Here is a 21169-nt window from a genome sequence, read left to right on the forward strand (position 1 = left end):
AAAAGTTTTAAAAACTCCTTGGTGGTCCCACCGACTAGTCGCTGCCACGATTAGTGTGGGAGCTGCTTTTAGGCCGACCGTATTTTTGGAGCTATGTTCATTATGTTTTAAAATGTTATTTGCTTTTTACTATTGATGAATCTTGTGTTATTTGTTAATATGTTGAATACTTGAACCGATTTTTATATGCTATTATTATTTCTTTGAATTACCATTTGAAATACTTTATCACTCTGTTACATCTATGCTGACACCACTCACTGGGTAACCTCTTTTACTCACCACTCCCTTTTTATCTTTTTCGCATCGCTGACGTTGACGTGAGTAGTCTGTGTCAGAGAAGAGAGGTTTATATGTACTTCTTATTTAGGTTTGTTATAGTATGCATGTACCCTCTATGGATCCACTAGACTTGACCTTATATGTGGTTTTTGTATTTATATTTTCGGGTTGTATCTTAAAACCCTGGTTTGTGCTGTTATTGTTGCTACTTGTGTTTAGGGTTCCTAGTACTAGGGAACCCTATTTGTGATATTTTATTATGTTGTCTTCTAGTTATATAATTGTGATAACAGGTTTATATTGAGCCTTACGGCGACCTGAAAGTGGGGTTGTTGTGGGACCCACTTCTTGTCGTCGTGGCGGTTGCCACGTGCCCGGTTAGGTTCGGGGCGTGACAAAAAGAATCAATCTGAACGTTAGGAGGAGAAAATGTAATGGGTGGACTAGGAGGTGTATGGGCATGATGGGTAAGCGGTTGTTCATCTACAGCAAGCACAGAGGAAGTGGCATGGGAAGGAGGGAGCCGCCTACCAGAAACGAATCCCCTTCCGCCACCTATGCTACGGAGGGTGGTACCTCGAGACTTGTCACCTTCGGAACTAGGATCGACTGCAGCAATGTGGGTCACGTGGCTGGCACGTGTGCCGCCTCCATGACCGTGAATGCTGCCACACCGGCGAGATACTAGAAGACAGGGGCCGTAGTCAGAGTCAGGAGAAGAATGAACCACTTTTTCCAAATTTTCCGACGAGGGACGATCAGGGAGAGGCTCAGAATCATCCATGCTCTGATCTTGGACGCTGATACCAGGCTAGAGCCAGTCTCGACCTGCCACACCAGGCGGGATGAGGTGGTTCTAGCGGTACCGGGCGTCACAGATCGTGAGTAGAAATTGCTTCCATGGCTAATCATCCCACAAGTGTAACAAAAAGTCGATAATTGTTCATACAAGACAACCACAAAAACCTGATGGAGGTTGTCGCCGATCCAGAAGCCGCGGCTGAGTGGCTTGGACAAATCAATCTCAACACAAATGCGAGCGTATTTGGACCGACTGAGAGAAGATTTAAAATCATCAACCTTGAGAAGGGTTCCAAACTGACCAACAATGGTTTCCAAGGTCTCACCTTCCCAGAACTCAACGGGAAGGTTATGGAGTTGCAACCAGATAGCTGCTATGCTGAGCTTGGCGAAAGTGGGCTCAAAGAAGGGTTTCCATGGTGAGAGCTGGAGAATGAGGCCATTGACAGAACAAGGTCCATCTAAGAGAAGGTGCTGCATTGTTTTCTGTGAGGAACATTTAATTAGGAGAAACCCATTGGGGAGGTTGGAGATGGTGACCTCTCCAAAAATACTCCATTTGGCGAGCAGGTTAGTCTTAACTTGATCGAAGTGAGGAGGTTTGCCGAAAAGCTTCCCATAGAGTGCATGCTGAAACTTCATTCTAGCTCTGCTCATGGTGACACTATCGAGTCTAATGAAATTAGTAGTTGTTTCTTTGAGCTTATTGAGGATGTGGGTATTGTGCAAGAGAGAGTTGTCCGAGGATTGGCGAAGGGATGAAGCAATTTGGGCCCAGGATTTAGGCTGCGTGGGTGAGGGAGAGGGGGCTGGGTGCCAGTCCCCGCTTGCCATGGCAAGAGGGGAACGACGGAGATAAGTGCAGAGGATCAGAGCAAGGGGGAACGATTTGTGTTGTTGGTTGACAATTATCATTACCTAGTTCCGTTGTTCCATTGTTCTAGGCAGACATTATTGCCATGCAAAATATATTATTTTTTTATCGATAAATTCAATGGTGAATTGTTTGGATTTTTAATCAGTAATTCTGAAGTAAAAATTGACAATGTTACTATTCTTTTAACTGCATTTGGGATTACAATTTATTTTACCTGCTTGATGATATCAATGTGGGAGTTTGCAGCCAAAGTTTCTTTGATATGTTTTTCAGTTTCATTATTTCATGTAATTATTATGGAAAAATTTATTTGACCGACTTCTCTGTATTCCTTAAATTTTAACTATTTATTTTATTTTATTTTGTTTTATTTATATTTTTATCTTATTTACTTAAGAAATAATCAATAATTTTTTTAAGAAAGATGAGTTTTTGATAATAGTATAAGAGGAGGTAAATATTGGTTCCAACTCTGAAGAGGTGGTATAGCATAGCACACGACTCATGGGTTAGTGCCACGCGGGCCAGCCCATTTTAATTATATATATATATATATATAACATTGTAACAAGTCCTAAATAAAAACCCAAAAAAAACCAAAAATAAATAAAATTAATTATTCGAATGAAAAATCCCAAATTTTTATTATTAAGATTAAATTTTGATTCATATGAACAAATTCAAAAAAATCTCATTGTACGGAAAAGTGAAATAGTAAGAACATTGTGTTTCAGGTAAAAATATCCAAATTAATGTCATTTTATAAAAATAAATAAATAAATAAAATAATTAACGCTTTTTTAGAATATTATATATATATATTTTAATTATCTAAATAAGTAAATTTTTTTTTAAAAAATACACAATTAGGTTAAACGGTAAAAAATTCACCGATTAGCATAGTTACACCAAAAAAAAGGGTTTTTAATATTCTAAAAAACAACCCTCTTAACAGAGCGTCATGAAAAGCCAAACTAAACTCCATCTCCTCCTTGGTCAACACCAACCCTATCTTAATCCCACCTTCTTCTTTCCCACTCTTCGCCATTGACAAAGCTCCATTTTTCTCCAAAGACACCACCTCCACCATCTCCGGTGATCCCCACCCAAAATCCGTCTCATAACCCTTCAACTTCAGCGACCCTGTCACCGACAACGGCCTCTTCGGCAACATCTCAATCACTTTCTCCGGTCACTTCTTTGCCCCTCTCAGCACTCTTCCACATACTGCCTTCTTTAACACCTCACCGGCAACCCTAACTCCTGTTGATGCTTAGCTACTGATGTGATTGAAGCATGGTGTTGAGTTGCTGGGTGTTGCATCCTAGAAGAATGGTGGACCTCTCTACTGAAGCATGGATGAAGCTCATCAAGCATGGTGTAAAGGATGGAGAGCTTGACCAGTACTCAGACTTTTGACTAAGAAAAGAGTATGGTTTTATTAGTAATATTATATAGTATCTGTTTAAGGTTTTGGACCAATTAGTGACAAGTTAGTGGGTTATGTTAGCCAATGAGAAGCGAGGTAAGTGGTTAACTTTTCTTTTGATTGTTTTTTCAATATATATGGTAGTGGAGATGACCAGCATTGTATTGGCTGTCAACTTAGTCAAGTATTCTCTTCTTGTTTTTATCTAGCTTCTTCTTTGTGCTTTTCCTCTCTGGTTTTTCGTTTCTTTTCTCTTGCAGCTGCAGCCATTGAAGATAGTTCACTGAGGTTGTGATCTCTAACATTCTGGTATCAGAGCCACGGGTGATCATGGCGAGCGAAACACCAGTGAGTCTCACACAACATTGTGTCCCGGTCTTCAAAGGCGAGGAGTATGGGAGATGGAGTTTGAGAATGAAGACGGTTTTCCAGTCTCAAGACCTCTGGGAGTTAGTTGAGCTGGGAATGCCGAAGGATGAGGATGAAGCAAAGGCAAAGGAGAGTAAGAAGAAGGATGCGAAAGCCAGATGTCTCATACAACAAGCTGTAGATGGGCTGGTTCTTGACAGAATAGCAGAAGCAGAAACAGCTCATGATGCATGGGAGATAATCAAGAAGCAATCACAGGGTTCATTAACGATGGTGGCCGTGAGGAAGCAAGCGCTTCGGCAGAGCTTCGAGACTTTGCAGATGGGGGATGGTGAAAGTGTTCAGAGTTATTGGGCTCGGGTTGTCGCGATAGTGAATCAAGTGAGAGGTCTCGGACACAAGCTCTCGGAGGCAGATGTAGTGTCCAAGGTCCTGCGAAGTCTGGCACCGAAATTTGACTTCGTGGCTGTCGCGATGGAGGAATCCAGAGACCTATCAACACTCACCCTCGACGAGCTCTGCGGGTCACTCCAAGCACATGAGTTCAGGGTTAATAGATCTGCAGGGAGAGTTGCAGAGAAGGCACTGTTTGCGAAGGGTGATAGTTCGTCAACTCACTTCAAGGAGAAAGGAAGCATTACAACACCAACTGGGTCGAACTCAGGCCGGGGACGAGGAAGAGGCTTCTTCAGAGGGAGAGGAAGAGGCAAGATGTCCAGGAGCCAAGGGAGTGATTCTAAAGCTAATATACAGTGTTTCCACTGTAAAAAATATGGCCATATAAAGGCTGAGTGCCGTGAAAGAAGTAAACCTCCAGAGAAGGGATCATCTTTGGTTGTGGAGGAACGAGACACAAGCAATGTTTTCATTGCGAGTAGTGAAGCAGCTGTGACCTCGAGCTCAGTCTGGCTGGTGGACTCAGGGTGCTCAAATCACATGACGGGCGAGAGGAGTCTGTTTACTAACTTGGATGAGTCACAGAAGGTTACTGTTCGTCTCGGAGATGACAGGGAGATGAATGTAATTGGAGTTGGCACAGTAGCTATCGGTATGAAGAATGGAGAAGTTAAGCAACTTCAAGAAGTGCAATTGGTCTCCGGGTTAGCTCACAATTTGCTTAGCGTGGGACAGTTACTCACCAAAGGATACTCAGTCAAATTTTATAAAGACAGGTGTATCATCACTGACGATTACACCGGGGAATTGATGTTTGAGATACCCAGGATGAGCAACAACATGTTCCCTGTGAATCTCTTAAAGATGGAAAGGTTGAATTTAGCAGTTAGTGAGCATCCTGTATCTGAATTATGGCATCGAAGGTTCGGCCATTTGAATTATAAAAGTCTGGAGATACTTGCAAGAAAAGGAGATGTGTGTGGGTTGCCTAAACTCTACAATGTGTCACAATGTGAAGAGTGTGCACTATGTAAGCAAGCTAGAGGTCAATTCCCAGTCACAAGGACCAGAAGAAGTTCGTGTTGTCTAGAGCTAGTGCATATGGACTTATGTGGACCAATGAGTGTGTCGTCATTGGGAGGTAATATGTATTTCTTCTTACTTGTTGATGATTATAGTAGGAAGTGTTGGGTTTACTTTCTAACCAGCAAAGGTGAAGCTTTTGATTGTTTCAAACGGTTTCATGTGATGGTGGAGAGGGAAACGGGTAGAAAGTTGAAGGTAGTGAGAAGCGACCGTGGAGGAGAATTTACCTCTCATGCGTTCAAAGAGCACTGCGAGGAGATGGGGATCAGAAGAGAATTCTCGGCTCCATACTCACCCCAACAGAATGGAGTGGTGGAGCGCAAGAACAGGACTGTTGTTGAGATGGCCCGGTGTTTGCTTAGGGATGGCGGATTTCTAACTGCTTTCTGGGCTGAGGCAACGGCAACAGCGGTTTATCTGATTAATAGGTCTCCAACAATTGCTCTGAATGGCAAGACACCATATGAGTTGTGGCACGGGAAGAGACCAAATGTGAGCCATTTTAGAGTGTTTGGAAGCATTGTGTTTGCATTAACTCCATCACAGAAGCTTACTAAGTTAGAGGAGAAGTCAGTAAAGTGCATCTTAGTGGGTTACTGTTCTGAATCCAAGGCATACAGAGTGTTTGATCCCATAGCTTCCAAAATTATTGTGAGTAGAGATCTGATATTCCACGAAAACTCAAGATGGGATTGGGAAGCTAGTGCAAGTGGAGCAGTGATCACATTGGGTGAGCTGAATTCCAGTGTAGATGATGAGAAGAATCATAGTGGTAGTAAAATCAGTTCAAGTACTGAAGTTCTTGACACAAGTGCATTGGAGGAGACCAGTGAAGGTTTACCACCAAGGAGAACAAGATCTCTGGCCGAGGTATATAGCTCATGTTCTTATGCTCTACATGTAGGTGATCCACAAGTGTACAAAGAGGCAGTAAAGCATAAGGAGTGGCGGGAAGCAATGGATGCTGAGCTAGCGTCAATCAAAACCAACAATACGTGGGAGTTAACTGAATTACCACCTGGAAAGAAGCCCGTGGGTCTTAAGTGGGTGTACAAGACAAAACTGGGAGTAGGTGGTGAGATACAAAGATATAAAGCAAGGGTGGTAGCCAAAGGGTATGTGCAAGAGTTTGGTTTGGATTATGATGAAGTGTTCTCTCCGGTAGCTCGACTTGAAACAGTGAGGATTCTTCTTGCAATTGCTGCTCAAACCCATCAGGTAGTGTATCACTTTGATGTGAGATCAGCCTTTTTAAATGGGGAGATCTCTGAAGAGGTATATGTGGTTCAACCTGAAGGTTATGAGGTCAGAGGACAAGAACATTTGGTATACAGACTGAGGAAAGCTTTGTATGGGCTCAAGCAGTCACCTAGAGCGTGGTACAGCAAGATCGATGCTCATTTTAGGCACCATGGATATAAAAGGAATGAAACTGAGCACACTTTATACAAAAAGGAGGATGAAAATGGAAATTTTATTCTAATCAGTTTGTATGTGGATGACATGGTGTATACCAGTGGTTCTCAAGTTCTAATCGAGCAATTCAAGATGGAGATGACGAGGACGTTTGATATGTCTGATCTGGGAGAAATTAAATACTTTCTTGGTTTGGAAATTCATCAAAGTAGTGAAGGAATTTCTATCTCACAGAAAAGATATATTGAGGAGCTTGTATTACTGATGAAGTTGAAATACAGCAGGCCTGTAGAGACACCAATGGCAGTTAATGAAAAATTCCTACTTGAAGACAGTGAAGAATTAAGAGATGTTACATTATACAGAAGACTCATTGGGAAGTTGTTATACATCGTACACACAAGGCCTGATGTTTGCTACACTGTAAACTTTCTCTCAAGATTCATGAGTAAACCAATGGTTGAACATCTCAATGCAGCAAAGAGAGTTGTGATATATCTTGCAGGGACTGCAAATTTTGGTTTGTTTTATCCCAGTGGTAGAGATAGATGCTTGGAAGGATTCACAGACTCTGATTGGGGAGGATCACTGAGTGACAGGAAGAGTACATCGGGCATGGTGTGTCGAATTGGAAGATGTTCTGTCAGTTGGTCCTCAAAGAAGCAGGAGGTGGTTGCCCTATTAACAACCGAAGCTGAATACATAGCTGCAACTTCGGCTGCATGTCAACTTGTTTGGTTGAGAAGAATTCTGTGTGAGGTTGGGATGAAATGTGAAGACTCTTCAGTGCTGTGGTGTGATAATCAATCGACCATTGCAGTTGCAAAGAACCCAGCTTATCATGGAAGAACCAAACATATAGACGTGAGGTTCCACTTCATTCGTGGTCTTGTAACTGATGGTTCAATTACTCTGAAGCACTGTAACACCGGTAGTCAGTTAGCTGATGTGTTCACCAAACCGTTGCCAACTGAGAAGCACCAAAGAATGAGAGCTGAATTAGGAGTGAAGATGCTTCAATCAAGGGGGAGTGTTGATGCTTAGCTACTGATGTGATTGAAGCATGGTGTTGAGTTGCTGGGTGTTGCATCCTAGAAGAATGGTGGACCTCTCTACTGAAGCATGGATGAAGCTCATCAAGCATGGTGTAAAGGATGGAGAGCTTGACTAGTACTCAGACTTTTGACTAAGAAAAGAGTATGGTTTTATTAGTAATATTATATAGTATCTGTTTAAGGTTTTGGACCAATTAGTGACAAGTTAGTGGGTTATGTTAGCCAATGAGAAGCGAGGTAAGTGGTTAACTTTTCTTTTGATTGTTTTTTCAATATATATGGTAGTGGAGATGACCAGCATTGTATTGGCTGTCAACTTAGTCAAGTATTCTCTTCTTGTTTTTATCTAGCTTCTTCTTTGTGCTTTTCCTCTCTGGTTTTTCGTTTCTTTTCTCTTGCAGCTGCAGCCATTGAAGATAGTTCACTGAGGTTGTGATCTCTAACAACTCCTTCCTCTCTGGTCATCTCCCTGGTGTTCACCTCAGTAAAGGCAGTCCCCACACAGTTCCCAAAATACTCTTTGGGGAGTGGCGGCTCCAGCCTCTACCGGCAATCCATGACGAACGCTGAGTACGCTGTTCGTTCTTCTGGCTGCTTCTTGACCTCATCAGACACATCCATGCATGCCCGCATGCAAACACTAATTTTGAGCTCTTAGATCCCATCTGTGAAGGATCGGAAGTTCCCCTCAATGTGATACATACTCACTACTCTATATTTACTCACAGAGTCACAGCTCACACCATGCAAAAGGGAAGAAAGAAATTTACTGAAGCTACTAACATTATAGTGGTGCAAATATAAAGAAACAAAAAGTAGTTGACTTAATGACTGACACAGTACACTAACGTAAAGCAAAAGTAAAAAAGCAAAGTAGTGAACATAGCCAGGTTGAAAAGTAAACATCCAATCACTGTTTAGCACTCCATTCATCCATCCAATTTGCTGCCCCTACGCCATGCAACCTACACAGTAGGAAATAGTCAACTCTTGAGTACTGAGTAGCACAATGGAGGCTCTAAGTAATCATTTTCGGCATCTCCAACTCAAAACTCTATATTTGACGTTTCAGTATTAAAAATTACAGCTTTTATAATAAAAATTTCTCCAACCACTATCCTTATTTTTAATTTTAAAATAGAATATTCTAAGAATATTTTTCTCATTTCACAATTTATATATTCATACTGTCAACAAATTTAACCGTCTTTAAATCTTTTTCACTTTTAACCATTGAATTTAAATATTATACTATTTAAAATATAGTTTTAATTTTTATATTTATTATAAATATTTATTTAATATAAAATAAAATCTGATTGATAAGAAAATAAAAATAAAACATTATATTAATTACTTAATAAAAACATAACATACAAACAAGCACCATTAGTAAAAACAACACATTATTGAAAACTAAAGTAGCACATAAGTTTTTAATTATCTTTGTTATTTGCATAGCGCTACCATAAATATACAATCAATGCATTGCGAAGTGTAATATGAACGTTTTTGTCCTTAATTTGCATGTAACGACCAAGAAATTGTTCAGATTGAGCATCAATTCATCTTGTACCAATTCAACTACTGGGGTCGTCACTTCGCTTACATCCACGGTTTGTTCATTGAGATCTCATTCATCCTCGACTATCATGTTGTGCATAATAATGTATGCAGTCATTATGTCGTGTAAGACATTTTTCCTCCAAAACCTTGCTGGTCTTGCCACAATTCTAAAATGAGATTGTAAAACACTAAATGCTCTCTCGACGTCTTTTCTACATGCTTCTTGGCTTATTGCAAAATATTTTTTCTTCAGAATTCATGGTTGATGAATAGTTTGTACAATAGTAAACTATTTTGGATATATGTTTTCAGCTAAATAATATCCCATATGGTGCTCATTTCCTTGAATGAAGTAATGAGCAAGAAGAGCAATACCTTGTGCTAGGATGGAGAGCAAATTAGAAGACTCCAAAACATTTATGCCATTGTTGGTGTCTGGCATACCGAAATAAGCATGTCATATCCAAAGATCATAATCCGCTACTGCTTTAAGAATAATGGTTGAACATCCATACCTTTCTCTATATTATACATCCCATGCTTTGGGACAATTTTTCCACTTCCAATGCATACAGTTCAAACTTCCTAACATTCCTAGAAAGCCATGTTGTTCTCCAATGTGTAAGAGTCTTGCAATATCATTAGCATTAGGTGATCTAAGATATTTCTTATCGAAAATCTCTACAATGGCTAGACAAAATCTTTTGAAGTTTTCAATTACAGTTGGTTCAGCGATTTTGATATATTCGTTTATAGCATCAACAGGTAAACCATATGGCAACATTCAAAAAGCACCAGTAATTTTTTTGTAAACTAGATAACTCAACTCGACCAAGACCATCATAGCATTGTTGGAAGTAACTATTATGGTCATTAATTGCCTTAACAATGAGAAGAAACTAATTTTGTGACATCCGATATCTTCACCCAAACATTTCAGCATAATATCGTGGATTCTCCAAAAAGTAATCATTTCACAGATTACAATCTGATGCTTCACAGTTATAAATGACAACAACATGACCTGGAATAGAGCCACCATGGGAACGACGGTTGTTCAGATGACTAAGGCTTAACTCTAATATCATCTTATTATTTTAAATAACATGATGCATTGCATCCTCTTCCACTGAAAAAGATCATATATCCATAACATATTATTATCATCATCTGAAGATGATGATGACAATATGTTATTTTTAGTATTCGAAGTTCCTCCAATGTTGTAATTCATTTTGAGTATATGTTTATGGGCTCTATGAGATGAAAGAATAATAATAAGGTCAATTTATAAGAAATGGGGACATTATTCAATTTGCTTATCTTATGGTATTGGGAAGTGTGATAAAATAGGGTTTGATAAGATAAATTCAAATCAAATAGTGTTGATACAGATGAAATCCATCCTACTGTTGGTAAGAAGATAAGGTGGCACATTATTCAATTTGTTAGAAGACACTTCCCAATGTCTTCTAACATTGGGAAGTGTCACATTATTCAAATTATTTTTCTGGCATTGGGAAGTGTGATAAGATAGGGTTTGATAGGATGAATTCAAATCTAACAGTGTTGATACAGATGAAATCCATCCGACGGTTGGTATGAAGATAAGGTGGCACATTATTCAATTTACTTATCCTCTGGCATTGGGAAGTGTCACATTATTCAAATTGCTTATCTTCTGGCATTAGAAAGTGTGATAAGATAGGGTTTGATAGGTTGAATTCAAATCCAACGGTGTTGATGGAGATGAAATCCATCCGACGGTTGGTAAGAAGATAAGGTATTATATTATTTAATTTGCTTATCTTCTGGCATTGGAAAGTGTCACATTATTCAAATTGCTTATCTTCTGGTATTGGGAAGTGTGATAAGATATAGTTTAATAAGATGAATTTAAATCCAATGCTAGTGATGCAGATGAAATCCATCTGATGGCTGGTAAGAAGATAAGGTGGCACATTATTCATTTTGCTTATCTTCTAGCATTGGGAAGTGTTACATTATTCAATTTGCTTATTTTTTGGCATTGGAAAGTGTGATAAGATAGGGTTTGATAAGATGAATTCAAACCCAATTGTGTGGATGCAAATGAAATTCATTCGACAGTTAGTAAGAAGATAAGGTGACACATTATTCAATTATTGTGTTGCTTATATAAACAACTTCATGTCATCTCTCATTTCAACCAATATTGTCAAAAAATCTCTCTTTCATTGTAACCCAAGAAAAATGTCCAAACAATCTCGTAGTTCGGGGTACACTCCTTATGAAGATGTCTATCTCTTTGGAATTTACAAGGAAATGACTCAAGACCCCATTATTGGTACGAGCCAGTCTTTAGAGCAATTATGGACTTGAATGGAGGAAAAATATAATTTGACAAGCGATAAAACTTGGGTGGAATGTTCTGCTCGGTCTTTACAATATCAAATGCAAACAATAGAAAATGCAGTGAAAAAATTGAATGGATGTATTCGACAGGTGGAAAATTTGGATCCTAGTGGTGTATTAGACTAAGATATTGTAAGTATTTTATATATTTTATTCTTCACAAGTTTATAATTTTACAAATACATAAATCTGAAATCGTTTACAGATGAATTGAGCAAAGATGATGCTTTTAGATGATCCTAACTACAAGAAAGGGTTCAAGTTTGATTATGTGTGGGATATTGTGAGGAACTTTGAGAAGTTTAAAGTTAATTTCATGATATCTAACTTAACTTAAACGATGGTGTTGGTGGCTCACCTTTTGAACGCCCAATAGAACAGAAAAAGCCAAAGTGAAGAAAAAAATAGATGACGAAGTGGCATCTTCTCTTAGTCATCTAAAAGATGATAATTCCAAGATTACGAAGATGTTAGACAAGACTGATGCATATTGACAAATGTTCATAGAAATGCAGAGCAAAAATTTTGGTTTTTAACAAATGAGATAAAAGGACAAAATTTTGATGCGATATTTGATTTCTATCACTGATCCAAATATTCATGCTTGTATACAAGCACAATAATAAGAAATTTTACAGAAAAGAGGGCATTTTCAACAACCACCCCCTTCTGGATCTAATATGTTTAATGGTATCTTCGGCAATATTAGTGGAAGTGGCGATAACATGCTATACTATTATCCCCATCTACTTCAGACTTCATTATTTGTATTTTGGGAGTTGTAGTTTTTTTTTTCTTTTGGTATCGATGATAATCTATGTTAGGATTATATTCTATGTTTTTATTTTATTGTTCATATAATTTTCATTAATTTTAATGAATTTATATTTCGTGTATTATTTTCTTTAAATTTTTATTTCTTATTAATTAAAAAAAATATAAACTTAAATTATAAGTTCTTAATTTAATTAAAATATAAAATTATAAATATAAATTTTATAAAAAAACATAATTACAAACAAACATAAATAAAAATAGAAGTAAAACATGAAATTAAAAAAAATAAAAATAAAATAAAATAAAATAAATAATGCTTCTACAATAGCGCACAATATCTTGCGCACCATTGTAGCAGAATTTGGATTTGGCGCAGGGTGTTGCACAGGGTTGGAGCGCCCCTGTGCCAAATCCAAAGAAAATCTTCAAATTTGAAGATGCATTGGAGATGAGCTCAACATCATCTTCTTCAAATTCTCCGGTTGATCTTTTGTCAACGTGAACATTGCACTAAGTCCATGTCTTCTTCATGGTTGCCGGAGTTAGGGTTCACTGCTGCTGTTGCTTTAGCTGCCTCCATGAATACATGGTAGAATATTGAACTTAAGTTGGCTGGATCCACAACCATGCTCCCGTCATATACCGGAGGAACGGTGAGCACCAGCGAGCCAGCTCCGCCACGGCAAGTAGCAGCCCATGATTTTATGAAGTTCATGGAGCTTGTGCCATCTTATGCTACGTGCTTTATATTGATGCCCACACACTGTGACTTGTAAATAAAAAAAAGAAAACGGTAAAGAATTTACCATTTTTTGGTGCAACTATGTAAACCAGTGAATTTTTCACCGTTTTGCTTAATTGTGTATTTTTTTTAAAATTTATTTATTTAGGTAATTAAATATATATATATATATAATAATAATAATAATAATAATAATAATAATCTTAAAAAAAGCCCCAAATAAGTTATTGGTGCTTATTTTCTTAAATTTGGAAACTAAAACAAAAGCATAGCGGGCAGGCTTGTAATCTTGGCCCAGGAAGGGCATGAGCCCGGCTCGATGCCTAGCACAACTCATATCATGCTGAGCCCAGTGACAAGGAAATTTAAAAATAATAAAATTATTATAAGTAGGGGTGTAAACAAGCTAAGCTACTCGTGAGCTACTCGAGATCGGCTCGGTCAGTACTCGAATTCGATTCGATTTTTCAAGAGCTGAGCCGAGCTCGAGTTGCTCGTTTATGTTGTTGAGACGAGCTCTAGCCCAAACATACTCAGCTCGTGAGGCTCACGAGCATAAACGAGCTAATATATATAATATTAAATTATTTATATATTAATTACAAAAATATATAATTATATAACTATATTAAATTACTTATATTATATATATATTATCCTAACTCGAGCTTAAACGAGCCGAGCTCGAGCTTCTTGAGATTTTCAGCGAGCCGAACTCGAGCACAAAAAAAATGGCTCGAACGAGCTCGAGCCGAGCTCAAGCCTTCGAATAATATATTCGAGCCGAGCTCGAGCCTGGTGATACTCGGCTCGGCTCGGCTCGTTTACAACCCTAATTATAAACAATATGATTTTTTTAAATTATAAATAATAAAAAACTGTTTAATTTTTATCCATCGAGGAAGTAACCTTTAAATGCTTGAACAGTTTTTTATGATTTAAAAATATAGATAAAAATTGAAACTAAATGACATTTTAATATTACTCTAAACCATAGAAACCAAACTCTAAATTTATAATTTTTTATATTTTGTTATAAAGTTTTTTTAATATTAGTAAACAAAATTAAGTTGCATTAATTTGTAAACAAAGATTTTTTATATATTTTTATAAAAATATAAAAATTTTGAGATGTCAATTTTTTTAAATTTGTAATAGTAACAAATTTTGCAATTTCAATTCTTTTAATATTAGTAAATAATTTTTTATATATTTTTAATTATAATTTGTTTACATAATCGTATTAGTAAGCAAAAACAATGGCATGGAACTAGTACCACATGAATCACATATACGTCAAATAAATTGCACCATTTGAAAATAGAAAATTTATACATATTAATAATTTTCCCATAATTGAGTCACAATTTCATTTCTAATGCAAGCTATTTGTTACACTGACTCGGTATAACATTAGCTTTCAAATGATTGTGTGATGTTGATGCTCCTAACATTTTATTCATATTATCAATTATAAGATCATCCCTTATAAATTATTTAAACATCGAGTCTCTAATTTTGCGTGTCTTAATAAAATATGTACAATGCAACAAGTAATGATAATATAATGCTGCATGTGTAAGCTATATGGCCACATAGCTTTTAAATAGGGGCTCGAGCTTTTTAAAGTCTAAAACACATCTCGATATAGTAATTTAGAAATGGGTGTCTATAGTTAAAATCTTTTTTGTGCTTGTTGGTTTGCGTTCTCTACTTCTGTAATCTCTCAAATGGTATCTCTCTTCATAATAAGGTGATAAAAAGCTAGTCATATTTGTATATCCAGAGTCAACAAAATAATATAATATTTTCTTACAACATGACAAAATTCAAGATTAATTAAATGTTTCAAATATTAAGAAGATCATGTATTAAAATTTGAGTAAGAAGTTACCTATTGGAGGCATAGTAAAATGATTTTCTGGATTAGATATGCATTCAAGAAAAACTCGAGAATCATTAGTTGTACCTTCTCACCCCACCATCACATAAATGAATTACATATCAAATGAACATGCACAAATAATGTTTTGTGTCGTATCTATATATTTTCCCCCCCATGATGAGGTACTTGTTGATTAGCTACAACTCGTGCACTAATGTGTGTTCCATCTATCTTACCAATACATTTCTGGTTATGAATAATAAAAAAAAATAGTAATATAAATGAATTAAACTTTATTATTGTTGAATATACAATCATAAGTAACTAACATAACTTAAAACATTACCTCAAAATATCGATAATATTTTTTTGGTCATGTTGGATTTGAGGAGGCTAGGAGTCGCATCAAATGAAAGAGAGGGCCGCATATGATCTCTTTTCCTGAACGACGTACAATTTTATTACCTTCTTCAAATGACGAGAAATTGTTTCTGCATAATGTTAGAATATTTTAGCCATAACAAGATTTATTTCATTATATGCAATAGTGAAGAGAAAAATTACAACTTGCTCTTCCACTGTAACAAATTAGAAGTTTGGAGCAACCCTCTTTCTTTTAAAGTATTGGGAAAGTCAGGGAACATGTTTAGTTCCATTCTTAGTAGATCATAGCATCTACTCTCATGTCCATAAGGAATTTCTTGGATGAATGCATGTCCAGTTGATAGTTGAGATATTCTACAAGGTTGCTTGCACATAAATTGACAATAATATTCTTCAATAGCTTATTCAGCTTCTTCTTCATCAAATGCTTCAATACATGAAATGAAGTAGCTTTTGATCTATAACCACTAAAATTAAAGAGTTACAAACAAATAAATAGATGAACTTGTACAAATCATAATAGATAATTTTTAAATGCAAATCATCAATATAAAGCAAGTTTAACCAACTCAAACATGGCTTTCCTTCTTCCTACAAGTCAAAAATACAACTTCATCCAATAAATATTTGGAAATAAATTACAATATCAATAAAATCAAGTTTAACAAACTCATCAACAAAGGCAAGTTTGATCCATAATCCATGCGAATAAAATACAACATCATGCAATAAGTCTAAAAGCATAACTTAAGATTGAGCATCAAATCCTTCTAAAAGCTTCACTTAAGATTATTCACCCAAACCTTCTTCCTATTATTTGGAAGAATATTTCTCTCCATAGCTCATCATCATGAAAATTTTCTATAGCCTTTGCATAAGCTGCCCCATCAATCCCATCAAGTGCATCTAATGCTTTAAGGCTTTCCTCCAAAAAACTCCTTCTAGATGACTTAGATTTTGAAACGGCTTCTAACGTAACATCTTGATTGGAAGTTCTTGAAATAAATGAACTTTCAAAAAAAAATTTCCACATTTCAATTTTTCTCTTAGTATCCTCATTATAAGAGTTGAGAATAGTCATTAAAGCATAAGTTTTGGCTTTTATATCTTTGTGCTAGTAGATGGAGTATAATTCGGCCTAACATGACCTTGAGAAATATTTGAAATATCATAAAAAATGTCATCTTCATCACTTAATGGTTGACTTTTATCTTCCTCTTGCATAGGTGGGTCCCTCACATTCTCTTCACTATCAATGGGGCTGTGTGTGGAAGCCCTTGCATTAGATCTAGTTGTAGTATTATCTCCATATATGCATAATTTGCCATACAGAGGGCATCCATATTTTCTAAATGTTTTGGCCATCTTATTAAACTATCAATCAAACATAAACATTATTCATTAATAATAAAATTTTGATCATAATTTACTAACATCTTTAATAAAAAAAAAAAGTATCCCATACAAGTGCTGCCAAGTTTCCTTGGAAGCTGTAAATTGTTCAATTATAGCAACATAACCAACACTAGTTTCCTTTAGCAACTTGCCAAAGTTGTTATGCCGAGATCTTAATTGATTAAACTTATTTCTTACTTGGTTTTTAGTATAATTTGAACTTAACCTTATAAGTTCACTTCGTATGGTTTTCCAAGCTTCTTTGATGAATATTATTGTAGGTCGACTTCCTTTTTTAACCTCTTTTTCTATAAGTTCAATGAGTATTTTCTCTCTTTCAATTGACCAAATTTTATAGTCATATTTGAAAACCACATGAACTTCATTATCTTCACCTTCACTCTTAATTGAATTTTGTATATTAAATATCTCATCTGCCATGTAGAAACCTCACTAAAACACAATTTACTAAAAAACAAAAAAATAAAATAAAAATATAAATTGGGTAAGATTTATTCAACTTTCAATATGGACACGATATTCAAAGATAATATTTCATGACCTACATTAGATGATGCATACAAAGGTCAAAGAAACCTCACTAAAACATGATTTACTAAAAAACAAAAGAATAAAATATAAATATAAATTGGGTAAGATTTATTCAACTTTCAATATGGACATGATATTCAAAGATAATATTTCATGACCTGCATTAGATGATGCATACAAAGGTCAAAGAAAATCTAGTCAGCTAGATTGTGAAATGCGTTTGGAATTTAGTGAATGATGGTTCATTGGGGCCATGTGTGAAGTTCTAATTTGAATAAAATCTCTTTGAAAACAATTCAAAATGCATTTATAGATGCAAAAACATCACCAAGAGACAAAAATCTCAACTTCCTAAATACGCAATGAATGATGTTTTTATCATGCTACTTTGGCTGGCTAGTAAAATGTTGATTATGTTATCTTAAATGAGAGAAATGAATGATGTTTTTAATGATATAAAAGTTGTGTGTGTATTTCAATCAAGAACTCATCATCATCATCATCATCATTATCATGACAATAACCTTATACGCAATTTTCAATACGATCACTTTCATTTGTTTATTAATCATAACACAATGTTGCCTAATTCTATTCCATCCCTTAATTGTTAGTAATTCCATCCATTCCCAACATTTAAAAAAAGGAACACATCTATCTATATATATATTGAGAAAAAAAAATCAAGAAATATATCTTTTAACACATTTCTCAAAAATTAAAATACATAGACCTTCTAGGGATAAATTATATTAGAGGGACCAAAGAGGCAGACTAACTATATTAGAGGGACTAAATAGGATATTCTACCAATTCTAAATGCAGTGCATTTTCAGTTACAATGTAACTAGAAATACTTGGTTTTCAAAATACAGTGCAGCCAAATCTTATGTTTAGTTGAATGTAACTGGAATTATTGTATTATAAGATTTTATGTTTGTTTGGAAGGATTTGTAAATCTGGAATTGAAAAACACATATGTATATACTATATATGCATATATATATATATGAGTATATATATCACACACACACACACATATATATATATATGCACATATGTATATGAGTATATATATCTGTATGTATGTATGTCTATATATCCATAAACATACATACATACATGCATATGCATATATGCATATGTATATATATGTATACATATTTAAAAATACCTATGTATGTTTATATAAATATATATGTATATATGCATATATCTACATGTATATAAGTGTGGTACCCTATCCTGATTTTTGACCTTGGGCCTCTTTTTAGATTCTTGTGCATGCATTAGGAGTAAAATGATCATTTAGTACTAGTGTAATCCTTGAATGATTATACAATAGATTGTGTGTGAAAACCAGCCAAAACCAGGGGCAAAACAGTCTTTTGGACTTTTTTTTTCTTTAGAAGGGCATTTTGGTCATTTCTCTTTTTTTTTTAAATAAAAACGAAAATGAGAGGATAAAGCAACGTGGCTGCCTCTCTTTCTTTCATTTCCTTCCTTTCTTTTTTGTTTTCATTTGTTTCCCTTCATTCGGCCGAGCACCATCTTTGAAAAAAAAAAAAAATCTTCGGCTAGTTTTTCTGACGAATCAACACTCTTACTCTCTTCCTCTCATTCTCTTGAGCATGGTAAGGCTTCGATTCAAGGTTTTTCTTTCATATTTTTCTCATATTTAATTGTTTCAAAAATCTTTAAAACCCTAAAAATACCCATCGATTGGGTTGTTTTTAGGCTCAAATCGAAGCCAATGTCGTGGTTATTCGTTTGTGTGTATGTTTGTAAACAAATTTCGTGATTTGGTGTTGTAAATCAGCAAGAAACCATTGTTTAAGGACCGATTTTACTGAAGCAATTTCTTGGTTTATGTACCAACCCGAAGGTACTGTAGCACCAATTTTTTTGGCCTTTTATTGTATTTCTTTAGTCCAAATTGAAGCTCTTCTTACTTGGAATTCATTGGAACTGAGTTTACTCTAGTTTGAGGTCGTTTGGGTCCAAAATGACATCATTTTCCCTTAAAACCCTAGAGTTGCATGTTCGACATGTAACATTGCATTCACATGCATTTTAGTTTCCATTCTTGTGTTCATTAGTTTTTGGATTCCCTGCTTGATTCTAGGTGGTGAAGCATCCTTCAAGAGGAAGGAAATTGCCAAAAAGTGAGCACATCTCGAGGCGAGACGACTAGTTTTGTGAGTGGTTCAATTCATAATTGCATAGATTTAATAAGACTATTATAGTATTTCTTTATGTGTTTCATAGCATAAATTTGATGATAAATCAGATTTCATTTGATATATATATAAACATTTGAGCATGGAGTTATTTGGCAAAAATAATTCTAGTATACTTATGCGTATGTATCTTGAAAGAAACATTTTTACATGTATATGTATTTACATGCAAATGGAATATTTATTTGGACATTTGTATGGTGGATTCCTAGAGTTGGAATCGGAAAAAATTTATATTGTGGCATTTGGTTTTGATGATGACTACGGACTTTAGTCCGATACTACAGTGTGGGGTTCCATGGTCCGGTCTGATGGGAGGCGGCGTGGTCAACCCTGAGTTTACCCTGGTTAAGAGGTGCGCGGAGCCATTGACAGGGGGTTTTTATATGTGAGAAACCCGAGGTCACCACATGGGGATCTCAGTGGCCAATACCAAGGAAGGCAACATTTTGAATTTTAAAAGTCTTAAAACACCTAGGTGGTCCTGTAGCTAGTCGCGGTCACGATTAGCTTGGGAATTGTTTGAGGCCAGCCTGTATTTTGAGCGGTGTTCAATGTGTTGAAAAATGACACTTACCTATACTATTTATAAATCATTTTGATATCTGTTAATCTATTGAATACTTAAAACTCCTTTTATAAGTTATTATTATTGTGGTAATTACTATTTGAAATGCTTTACTACTCTGTTATATCTATGCTGTCACCACTCACTGGGTAACATATGTTACTTATTCCTCTCCTTCTTCTCTCTCAGATTGCGATGTTGGACTGGGTTGTGTTGGGCAGGCAATAGACTGACTTATCTTTTCCCCTTGTTTAGGTTAGTTGCACTGCGGATGTAAACTCTATGGATCCACTAGACTTGACTTTTGTGCAATGTTCCTGTATTTGTATTTTTTTAGTTGTATTTGGAACCCTGGCTGGTTCTGTTGTGGATTTTGTCTCCTTCTTTAGTAAGTTGTGTTAGCAGTTTGTTTTGAGGCTTACGGTGACTAGGAAGTGGGACGCTGTAGGATTCACTTTTTGTTGTCGTGGCGATTGCCACGTGCCTGGCTAAGGATGGGGCGTGACAATGAGTATATATATGTATGTGTGTATATGTATATATGTGTGTATGCATATATATACATAGATGTAAATGAGTATATGTATATTTGTGTATATATATATGCATATATATACATACATACATGTATATGTATGTATATATGCATATATGCATATGTATATGTATGTATATATATGTAAAAATACATATATATGTTTATATAAATATATAAATGTATATATGTATATATATGTGTGTGTGTGTGTGTGTGTGTGTGTGTATAAGTATATGTATGTGTGTATTATGCATATGTGTATGTGTACATGTATATATTTATGTGTGTATATATATGCATGAGACCTTAGCCATAGCCATAACTTCGATGCATTGAAAGTTCGTTATTCTACCTGAAATTGGGAGTACCCTCCTCATAACAAATTTAATATATTAATAAGTGTCTTATGCGCCCTTC

The 21169-nt window shown here is 35.7% G+C and overlaps 1 protein-coding gene and 1 long non-coding RNA gene across 2 annotated transcripts; one reads left to right on the top strand and one right to left on the bottom strand.

Annotated features, from left to right (window-relative positions):
• Positions 1-966: 966 nt before the first annotated feature.
• LOC120284118 lies at positions 967-1998 on the bottom strand. The gene has a single exon (XM_039290921.1). The coding sequence runs from the start codon at positions 1996-1998 to the stop codon at positions 967-969; it is 1032 nt and encodes a 343-aa protein (XP_039146855.1).
• A 16930-nt stretch (positions 1999-18928) lies between these two features.
• LOC120250617 lies at positions 18929-20710 on the top strand. Its single transcript, XR_005533048.1, has 3 exons — positions 18929-19040; positions 19532-19604; positions 20404-20710. It is a non-coding gene; the product is annotated as an uncharacterized LOC120250617 (long non-coding RNA).
• The last annotated feature ends 459 nt before the right edge of the window (positions 20711-21169 follow it).

The sequence above is a fragment of the Dioscorea cayenensis genome, chromosome 19, assembly GCF_009730915.1.
Source record: "Dioscorea cayenensis subsp. rotundata cultivar TDr96_F1 chromosome 19, TDr96_F1_v2_PseudoChromosome.rev07_lg8_w22 25.fasta, whole genome shotgun sequence".
Taxonomy (NCBI): Eukaryota; Viridiplantae; Streptophyta; class Magnoliopsida; order Dioscoreales; family Dioscoreaceae; genus Dioscorea; species Dioscorea cayenensis.